The sequence below is a fragment of the Fukomys damarensis genome, unplaced genomic scaffold, assembly GCF_012274545.1.
Source record: "Fukomys damarensis isolate Sample0158 unplaced genomic scaffold, DMR_v1.0_HiC HiC_scaffold_17, whole genome shotgun sequence".
NCBI lineage: Eukaryota > Metazoa > Chordata > Mammalia > Rodentia > Bathyergidae > Fukomys > Fukomys damarensis.
Window position 1 is genome coordinate 5,052,007 of NW_022900929.1, and position 10,631 is coordinate 5,062,637.

A 10,631-nucleotide genomic window follows, 5' to 3' on the forward strand; every position below is an offset into this window, starting at 1 on the left:
CACACACACACACACACACACACACACACACACACACACACTCATCTGTAAACAGTGAGCTACCTCTTTACCAAACATGCCAAGAACAAGGATCAGAAACACCAAGGAAATCTACCAGGATGAGAGGAGAATTAAGATCAGGGACTTATACGAAGGAGCCATTAGCTGGTTTTCCATTTCCTTGTGAGTCCAGGTAGATGGGACATGGACAAAGACTTTTCTTCCCCACTTTAAGCTGAAGCTTCACAGGTAATAAAAGTAGCTTGCGTTGGCTTGGTGCTTTTACTGTGTCCTTTTTAGCCACAGAATGCATTGTTCTGCAGTTTTTTTTTTTTACAAATGAGGAAACTGAGGCCTGGAAAAACTAACACCTGCCTTAGGCTGCAGGAGGGGTGGACCTGGAACTCAGCAGGAAGTTCAGCCCCCCAGGACCCACACCCCTGAGCGCTAGGCCTGCATGGCTGGGCCCCAGCCGCATGCTGTCTTCTCCGGGGCCTCTGTCCTGCCCTGCTGCGGCTGGCAGCTCCGCATCTCTTCCTCTCTCCATCCTCTCTTCTCTCACGAACATCCAGGAAGGTGAAGCGAGAGATTGCGAGGCTGTGCGCAGCTTTCTCCTGAGAAGACCCACAGCTGTCCTGCTGCCTTTCAGGTGCCCCAGAGGTTCTTGCCTTCTCTTCCGTGTCTTCTGTTGCCATGGCACACGCTGCAGCCCCCTTCCTCATTCAGCTTATTGCTGGATGCCCAGTTATGCCCAGGGAAGACGAAGCCCAGCCTGGAGAGCAGTGCTCTTTCCAGCCAGCACACAAGACCACCTCCAGTGGGGCCTCACTGATCTGCTGCACCATCACCGAGGACCTCATCCCCAGAACACACAGGAAGTGGCCCTGGTCACAGGCAGGAAGAGCCAGATCGGGGGAAATGTCCAGCACAGAAGGAACCAAGCGACAGCACGCGTCAGAGACAGTCGTGGCAGGGCTGGTGGCCCCACAGCAAGGAGGTTTGTGGACAGGGCGGAAGTTAGGCCCTGGCCACGGAAGAAGCAGACTGGCAGGAAGACGGGCCAAGCGCTCGAGTTAGGCCACCGGGCGACCTCTCACAGGTCAGTCCTCCCAGCCAAGTGCTCGCCCTGTGTGCCCAGGCAGCACTGAGCTCCCTAGGATCTGCCATTCCAGGGGGTTAAGAGCCTGGGGGACTCAAGGTCCCCGGGCGCAGGCACCGCATCAGGCCCTGCACCTCCCCTCCAAGCTCGATGCCAGTCCCCTACCCACCGAGGGGACAGCCTTACTTTCCGCTACTGCTGTGGCTCTTCCCTCTCTTGCAGGGGGGCGACAGGGTGCTCGGGGCGTGAGTCCGTTTCCTCGGCCTGCCAGGGCCTCTGCGTGCCAAGCTTCTATGGGGATCCTCGTGCCTGTCCCTTAAAGAGAACCACAGGCTTCGCTGTGACCTTGGGGGTGGGCCAGGCGCAGAGAGGGGCACACACGGCGCACATGTCACTTGGGTCCACACACACCTGGCAGCCACCACAGCCTACCTACTGAGCCCAGCACCGGCACAGCATGGCCTGGGCACTTGCCTGCCACTGCCTGACCGCCTAGTGGGCAAGCCAGCCACAGGACGTGGGCTGGGCACTCACCCAGAGTCCCGGCGGCGCTGCAGCTTCACGAGCTCTCGCTGCTTCTCCTTGTACTGGCGCTGCACCTCTGCCAGCCGCATCCGGAAGTCCAGCTCCAGGGCATCCATGTCTTCCAGGGAAGACTTCATGGCAAACATCTGGACGGGGCAGGGCGAGGAACAAGCCAAGTGGTGAGGATGGCAACGCCAGCGACTACCCAGCTCTTCAGGTGGCCACTCACAAGTGGGGACAGCAAGGGCCAGGCATTTGGGACCACAAAGGCTCCAGCTCAAACTCCATAGCTGCCACTTAGTACCTGTGGCCCAGGCCACATCTCTGTGCTGGAGACCACAGCAGGAGTATGTCAGCACATAATGTGCTGTGGGTAAAACACAGTGCCTTGCCTGTCAGGAGGGCTCAGAGAGGAAGGAAAGGCTGGTGTCCTATGTGTGCTGGGGCTCAGGGAGCAGGCAGCACGTGCCCAAGGACCCACAGAAAGCAAGGACAGAGCCAGGCCTGGCACCCAGGCTGCTTTCTTCCCAGTCTGCCAAGCCTGTGTGATGTGCCCAATGAGGTAGCAGATGAAGAACTAAAGCCAGACAGAGCCGGCCGTAATGGCACACACCTGTCATCCCAGCGCTGTGAGGCTGAGGTAGGAGGACTGAAAGTTTAGGCCCAGCCTGGGCAATTTAGAGAGACTCTGTCTCAAAATAAAAAAAGGCTGGGGAAAGTAACTCAGTGCAAAGGCCCTGAGTTTAATCCCGAGTACTGTGAAAATAAATAAATAAACTCAGAGGGAAACAACCCTGTCAGAGCCCCATACAAATTCAGTGGAGGAAGCCAGGTGCGGATGAGGCACCTCTGGCTCCAAAGTCAGCTACGCCCCAGGAAAAGGGCACCTCTGGGTGATGCCTGTCCCACTTCTACTCCTGGGCCAGTGCCACTCACCCGCTCCTCTTTCTTCTGCATCCAGCTGTACTTCTTGCTGGGGTTCAGCTCCCGCGGTAGCCGCAGGTTCTTGAGCGGGTCCAAGAAGGGGCAGTCCAGCACCTCCTTCAGCATGTGGCTGCTGGCTGCCAACAGGCTGTCCAGTGAGGGCCGCATGGCCAGGCCGGGCTCTGCACCTGTGGCCAGGCGGGAAGAGAGTGAGTCGCATGGGGTGGGGGTGGGCACCGCAGCCAAACCCTTCGGTGACCCCAAGCATGGAGACCGAGGCCCAGAGCCAGCCCAAGCCCCAGGCTTTGCGGCACCATGGGCCACCTGGACCGAGGCCTTCCAGAGATGGAAGACACAGTGCTAAGAGGGTCAGACAGGAAAGATGCACCATGCAACTTGGTCCCAGACCACACTGTGTGCAGGAGCATGGAGCACTCTGCACAGCCACCCCAGGCCAACAGGTCCTTTCTAGGAGTGTAGCACTCCTCACTTTTCCACAGTGAATACACCTAGCTCCCATCATCAGAAAAAAGAAGCCTCCGCCAGGCATGGTGGCACACGCCGGCAATGCTAGCACTCAGGAGGCTGAGGCAGGAGGATTCGCTAGCACTCAGAAGGCTGAGGCAGGAGGATTGCTGAGAGTCTGAGATCAGTCTGGGCTACATAGTGAGACCCTATCTCAAAAAAGAAAAGAAGAAGCCAGCCATGGTGGTGTATACATATAATCCTAGCATTCTGGGAGGCTGAGGCAGGAAATCACAGATTCTAGCCCAGCCTGGGCAGCTTAGTTTAATGACTTAGTGAGGCTCTGTTTCAAAAATAGGAAAAAGAGCCAGGGATATAGTTCAATGCAAAGGCCCTGGGTTCAATCCTAGTAATGCGGGGGGCATAGAAAGGGGGGCGGGGGAGCAAGCCCTCTTCTGCCCACCACACATGCCCTCCCTGGGGAGGCCAGTGACAGTGCAGTCACTGTTCAGTGGTTCCAGAAACCCTTATTGTGGGTAATAATACCCCAATACACACGGGCACCCTGGAAAAACATAGAACAGAGTCAACCAACACAAATCGTACTTCACACTTAGCTTTCTCCGCTCATTCTCAGTCTTAGCTTGGCCCTTATAAAAATCACCATTGCTTTTTGAGAAAGGGACTCGTCAACAGTTTAGTCTGGACTTGAACTCAGTACGTAGCCCAGGCTGGCCTTGAACTTATAGCAGTCCTCTTGCCTCAGCCTCTCGAGTGCTAGAATTACAGGCATGCACCAACCACGCCTAGCTGAACCTTTTATTTTTTGAGACACGGTCTCACTAAGTTGCCTAGGCACGGCTCCAACTTGAGGTCCTCCTGCCTCAGCCTCCCAGGGCACTGGATTATAGGTTTGTACCACCGCACCAGAGTTCTGGTCCCCACCTCCACCCAGTGGAAGGAGAGGCACAGCCAGTGATAGGAAACCAACCAACTGGGGTGATTATTGTGCCAAGACGAGGTTTCTGCTGAGAAGCATTCCCTACCCTCTAGAAAGGCAGCTCCAACCAGATCCAGCAGCAGGAGAAGGAAGCCAGGTTCCACTTCCACCAAATTAAATCGACACTTTCCACTGATCCAAATATGATCCGGTTTTGCCCCTGTTATGCACATGTTTGAAGGGAAAACTCTCTTCTCTGTCACTGATCCCTGTTCCAGAAGGTGGACATTTACAATAGGAGCATGAGGCCCACGCTGCTCTGCTGGGCCCCCAGCACCTCCGGCCATTCTCTGCGGAGCCGTCACTGCGGGACAGTGAGTGGCGCACTGGCCTCGCCCACTAGATGTCAGCAGTGCACCCCTGAAGCTGCGACAGATGAAATGTACCACCACTGTCCCCTGGGGGGCAGAAATGCCCTGGCTGACAATCACTGGTTTTGCTCCTATACAAGGGATGATCAAAATATATAGTGAATACTGAATGCCTAATTTTGGGGGGGGGACCCGGGATCGAACTCAGGATCACTTACAAGGCAGGAGGCGGCACCACTGAGCTAAATCCCTGGCCCGTGAATGTTTACATTTTAAAAACATATTACGGCAAGACACAGGGAGCATTAGCCGCTCCCCATTAAAATACTTTCCTTTGCTTCCAACACACGCATTCCATTGTTCTGACCACTATCTAGAGTTCAGGAAGTCTTCTCACGTCTTTACGAGGTAGGATTAAAAACACAGTGAGTGCTCCTGCCAAGTGCCATCCAAGGAGGAAGAGGCAGCCTCGTAAAAACATGACGCTGTATCCCCATACACCTCACTCACTGGACCTGGCACCCCACAGTCCAACTAACCATGAAAGGGAAATATTTTCAATCACACCAGGATACTGAGGCACCCACAAGAGCGCAACTAAAGTCACTCAGCAAAGAGGACTCCAAGCTTCAGAGAGCGGCAAGGACAAGGGTAAGCATATTCAAAGTGGGTGGGGGATTCTGAGGGGATTCGTGGTAATGTGTCTTTTGCTGTGATTACACCTCTTCTATACTTATTAAAACAGGCCACCGGGCTGCAGACTCTACCCACCCCTGTAGGGTGCTCTCAGACTGACCCCCCAAAGCCCTCACCATGTGAACAGATGCAGTGGCCAAGCTAAATGCAGCCATTAGCGTGGGCCTGAATCCAACATGGCTGGAGCTCTTGTAGGGAGGGAAATTTGGAGACAAAGACAAGCACACAGAAAGATATAGGGCAATGATAGCCATCCACAAGCCCAGGAGACTGGCCCATGTGGCCTTCAGCAGGAGCCGGTCCTGCCAACATCTGATCTCAGACATCCCAGCACCTGGGAGGCTGAAACAGGAGGATCAAAAGTTCAAGGCCAGCCTAAGCAACTTAAGTAACACAGTAAGGCTATAGCAGCTCAGTGCAAAAGCCCTGGGCTCAAACACTTGTAGCCTCTAGAACTGTGAGACACAGAATTTATCTTGTTGAAGCCGCCCAGTTTCTGGTGAGTTATTAAGTTAGGCGGCTCCAGCGTCCCAGGAGGCCAGGGAGGATCAGCAGGGAGCCAATCAGACCAGGCCTCCAAGCACAGGGCAGAGGTGGACAGCAGCCACAAACCACGTCGCTGCCCCAGGGCCACCTCCTAAACAAGGCCCTAACTTCTCAGTACCCTCTGGCCCCTCCTCAGGCCTCATCCAAAGAAAAGCCACCACCAGTCAGATGAATCATTAGATTTCCAGTTTCTTCTATTAAAAAAGCACCAGTGACCTTTTTTGTTTTTGTTTTGAACAACACTGGGACTGAACCCAGGGCCTTCAAACTGAGCTACATCCCCAGCCCTTATGATTTTTATTTTGAGACATAGTCTTGCTATGTCATGAAGTTGCCCAAGCTGGTCTCGAACTTGAGATCCTCCTACCTCACACTCTCCAAGTACAAAGATAATAGTCTGTGCACCGCCATGCCAGCTCCAGTGACTGTTTTAATGACAGAGAAATCACGATGGACTTTAGAACAACCACACACACCAGGTCCCCGTGGGGTGAGGCAGGGGACCCTTACAGGGCAGTGGGCACCTTGCCCAGCTTCCTGAGGCCATATGACCACGGGGACTAAAAGCCTTGAAAAGGCAGCCTTGTGACTGGACAGTACCACCGCTGGGAACACAAGCCAAAGAGAATCAGATAAGAGGAAAGTTCTTTCACAGAGATAACCACCATCCAACCTGCAACAGCAAATGTGCACCCGTAACCCCAATACTCTAGGAGGCTGAGGCAGGAGGATCACAACCGCACAGCCCAGGCAATCTAGTGGCACAGCAAGACCTTGTCTCAAAATGAAAAATTTTGGGCTGGGAATTTAGCTCAGTGGTTCGGAGCTTGCCTCGCAAGCGCAAGGACCCGAGTTCGATCCCCAGTACCACACAAAAAAAAAAAAATCAAAATGAAAAATTTTAAAAGGGTTGGGATGCAGCTCAGTGCAAATGCCCTGGGTTCAATCCCCAGTACAAGGGGGGGAAAAGTTTTCTAAAAACCACAGCTTTGAAAAATGTTTTATCAGGAATCTAAGTGAACGAGGCAGGTCTTCAAAGCCCTGTTCACATGATGATCCTCATTTGGGAGTCAATGATAGGAGAGACTCACTGAGGGAAACACAGAACACAGCAAACACGTCAGCCTCTCCCGAGGCCAGGGCCACTCCACACCACAGAAGTGACCAGTGGGTGTGACCAGCCTGGCCCACCTCTCCAACTTCAGGATTTGCTGCTGTAAAAAGCATAAACCAGCCAGCCATGGTGGTGCATACCCCTAAACCTAGCACTCTGGGAGGCTGAGGCAGCAGGATGGCAAGTTCAAGCCCAGCCTGGGCAACTTAGATTGCATCTCAAAAGAAAAAAGAAAAAGACTGTGAATGGAGTTCAGTGGGAAGGCCCTGGGTTCAAGTCTTAGTACTGATGGGGGGAAAAAAATAAATGAACCATGCATCCCAGCTACTGGGAGGCTAAAGTGGGAGGATCCCTTGAGCCCAGGAGTTCAAGGGAAGTCTGGGGTGCACAGCAAGTCCTTGCTCCAAATAAAGTAGGTTGTGGGGCAGATAGCTCAGTGGCAGGGTGATTGCCTAGACTGTATAAGACCCGGGGTTTGAGTCCTACCACCACCACCCCCAAAAAACAGCATGACCCCAGGTCAGTCCATAAGAGTGAGTCTCTGAAGTTTTTGCCAGATCCCCAAGAAAGAGATGGTCTCCTTCATAAGGCTGCTCATCAGAGCTGAATAGCCCTGGGAGGAATTGGTGGAAACCCCCATGAGGACAACAAGCCTGCCTCCAACCAGGCCAACAGAGAAGAAAGTGGAACAGGGAGAGAGGGAATAGGACACACTGCAGGAAAGGGGTATGCGGGCAAAGAAAAACTCATGATTTTTGAGCACCTGGATCTAGCCATACCTGAAACAGCCCCACATCTGCTCAACTTTGGTTTCCTAAGCCAATAAAGTCTCTCCTACCTTTTTTTTGGGGGGTTGGTACCAGGGATCGAACTCAGGTCCTTGTGTTTGCAAGACAGATGATGGCACCACTGAGCTAAATCCCTGGCCCTCTTCTACTTTTTTTTTTTTTTTTTGAGACAGGGTCTCACTATGTAGTTGAGACTGACCTGGAACTCACTATGTAGCCCAGGCTGGTCTCGAACTCACAGCGATCCTCCTGCCTCAGCCTCCCAAGTGCTGCTGGGATTACAGGTGTGAGCCACCGTGCCTGGCTTCTCCTACCTTTTTAAAAGCCAGTTTAAACAAGAAATTCTATCCCTTACAAACCAAAGAATCATGCTAACACAAACACACCTTTGATGGACGAAGGAGAAATCTCACCCCCAGGAAACTGGAAAACTGGCTGCACAACAATGTAAATGTCCTTAACAGAAAATGGAACACTTTAGAAGGGCCAAGATAGTATATTTTTGCTGCATTTTATCACAATTTTTTAAACAGTATGAACAAGGCCTATTCTGGGGCTCTTCTAAGCTAGAAAACCTTATTGAAAAAATTTTACTTTTGTTTTTTAAGACTAGGTCTTGCTGTGTAGCCCAGGCTGGCCTCAAACATGTAGCGATCCTCCTGCCACAGCCTCCCAAGTGCTGGGATTACAGACGTGTGCCACCACGCCCAGTTTAAAAAATTTTTTTGAGAAAGAACCACAGAACCAACTGCTGAGTGCAACACTCACCTCCTGCCTCCTGGGTCCTCCTGTCGAGCTCCAGCTCTGCGATCTCACTCAGCAGGGTGATGCCCTGCAGGAACCCCTGCTCCGGGACCAGGCTTGGGGCCGGGTCCGACCTCTCCACAGCCTGAGCTCCGGCGTCTGGGGAGGGCAGTGGCCTGGCCTGAGGCATCTCTGCCGCAGCTGCCAGGGCATTCATCCCAGCCAGTGGGTCCTCCAGGCTGGGCAGGAGCTGGTCTGAGGTCACCCCTTCCAGGTAGCTGGTGCTGGCAGGCACAGGAGCAGCCTCCTGGACTTCTTGATCGGGGCACTGTCCCTCCCTGGCAGGCAGGTCACAGTCCGGCAGTTCAAGGCTGGGCTGGGGCTCACTCAGGGCCGGCTGTGCCAGCCCCTCCTCGGGCTCTGCCTCAGGCATAGGGGTCCCCACGGGCACATCAAGGGGCACTTCCACTGGCTCCTCCTTAGTCTCTACCAGCGGCTCAGGCGACAGCCGCCCCGCCAACTCCAGGACGGCCATGTGGGACTCTGTCCGGCCCAGCAATTCTGCCTGTGCCTCAGCCGCCTCTGCAAAACCCGGGTCTTCAGAGGGCTCTGGGCAGCTCTGCCCTGTGGCTCCCAGCACCTGAGACTCCCGCAGGCCACCTTCGCAGCTGCCCGCAGGGCTCACTGCCACCATGGCTTCGGGCACAGGCAGGGCCAGTGGTGACTCCAGCGGTGGCAACTCCGCAGGGCCCTCATCCACATCCTCCACCTCAGCCTTCACCTTGCGGTCAGCCAGCGGCTCTTCTTCCGGGCTCTCCCGCAGCGGCTCGGCGATCTTAGAGGGCGACAGGCAGATGGGTTTGTCTTCAGGCGAGAGCTCCAGGCGCTCGGGGCCATTGGCCGGAAGTGGCACATCAGGGGCCAGGCCATCGGCGTCGGCGGCCGTCGTGGGTTGTAGCAGGAACGGATAGGGCCTTCCGTAGTGTGGCGGCAGGGCTTGGAATGGGTACCTTGGGGGGATGTCTGCAAGAACACCGGCAATCAGTATGGGGCCCCAGGGGCCCAGACAGAGCTGTCCCCACCTGTCTACCACCCGGACAGAGCTCCAGGCAGCTGGGAGCATTTCCAGGTGATCTGGGAAATGCCAGGGCCCATCCACATGTCTGGGCCTCGGAGGTACCCGTGAGCCGCCACCTGATCCCTAGGGTTTGAGTCAGTTTCCCCTTGGAGGGCTCTCCACCCTTGTCCCCCGGCCCCCAGCACAAGGCTGGGCCAGAAGCAAATGCTCCATGAGCTCCACAAAGACTGGCACCTCCTCACCAAGCCAGCGTGTCTCAGTCTCCCGGTCCAGAACCTGCCACCCCACCCCAATGACACAGGTGCTCCAAATGTCAAAGTAACACAGCTCTGCCCCCCACCTGCAGCGCAGCCTGAGAACAGAACGTGTGTGACTGGCACAGTCCCAGGCCCAACCCAGAGTGGGCAGGTTACAGGTGCTCAGCAGGAACCCAATGTAGGGGAAGAGGAATGAGAGCAACCCAGGAATCACACCCAATTGCCCAGAGAGGGCAGCCACCCTGCCCGAGCTCACACAGCACCGGGGCCAAAACATGCATAAGAACCCAAGTCCTCCCTAGTGCAAGCTCACATGCTTTTAACAGCCCCCAAACCACCTGCCGCAGGTCCCAGCAGGCATATGGGGCTGACAGGGCTGATATCAGAACAGGTGCCTCTGCATTCCTACTGCTCAGGGTGAAGAGTTCAACAGGTCTCGTTTGGCCTAACACTCAGGACCCCTGTTTCAGGAGCAAGAGCTGATATTCCACCCCTGTTCAGGTACAAGTGATGCCTGTCTGTGTGCATGTGAATGCATTCCACAGTCTGGCAGAAGGCCCGGCACACAGTAGGTGCTCAACAAAGACTCAGAATGAGTGAAGCCTGGTTAGGTAGCATATGCCTGGAATCTCAGCAGTCTAGGAGGCTGAGGCAGGAAGATGGTAAGTTTGAGCTTCTTGAACCTGGGCAACTTAGTGATTTAGTGAGACCCAGTCTCAAAATAAAAAAATAAAAAGGGCCAGGGATGTAGCTCAGTGCAAGGGCTCTGGATTCAATCCCCAGTACTGCATTAAAAAAAAAAATCAGACAGATGAGATGGGTGTCCCCAGCCAGAGCCAGAGCCAGCTCAGGCAGCCCTCAAGTCCTACCTGAGAACAAAGCCTGAAAGGGGCTGGGGGCCTCCTTCTCCAGCTCTAAGTCCTTCTTCTCTACCACGTTCTCGGGGGCCTCCTCTTTGCGGGTGAGGCCAGGGGTGGGAGGCGGGGAGGCAGGCGGTGGACTGCTGGGGAGGGAGCTGGGCGTGGCGGGGTAGGTGTAGGCGGGCGGCTTGGTCACATCCTCCAGCTTCTGGATGACCTTGGCC

The 10,631-nt window shown here is 54.7% G+C and overlaps 1 protein-coding gene across 1 annotated transcript in view; it reads right to left on the bottom strand.

The window, feature by feature from the left end:
* Tnrc18 (trinucleotide repeat containing 18) overlaps positions 1 to 10,631 on the bottom strand; it is an 80,781-nt gene that overhangs the window by 36,771 nt on the left and 33,379 nt on the right. Inside the window, 5 exon segments of the mRNA XM_033765114.1 lie at positions 1,286 to 1,414; positions 1,634 to 1,770; positions 2,561 to 2,736; positions 8,237 to 9,235; positions 10,417 to 10,631. The exon segment at positions 10,417 to 10,631 is cut by the window's right edge and continues 146 nt beyond it. Of these exon segments, the coding sequence (XP_033621005.1) occupies positions 1,286 to 1,414; positions 1,634 to 1,770; positions 2,561 to 2,736; positions 8,237 to 9,235; positions 10,417 to 10,631 (1,656 nt within the window).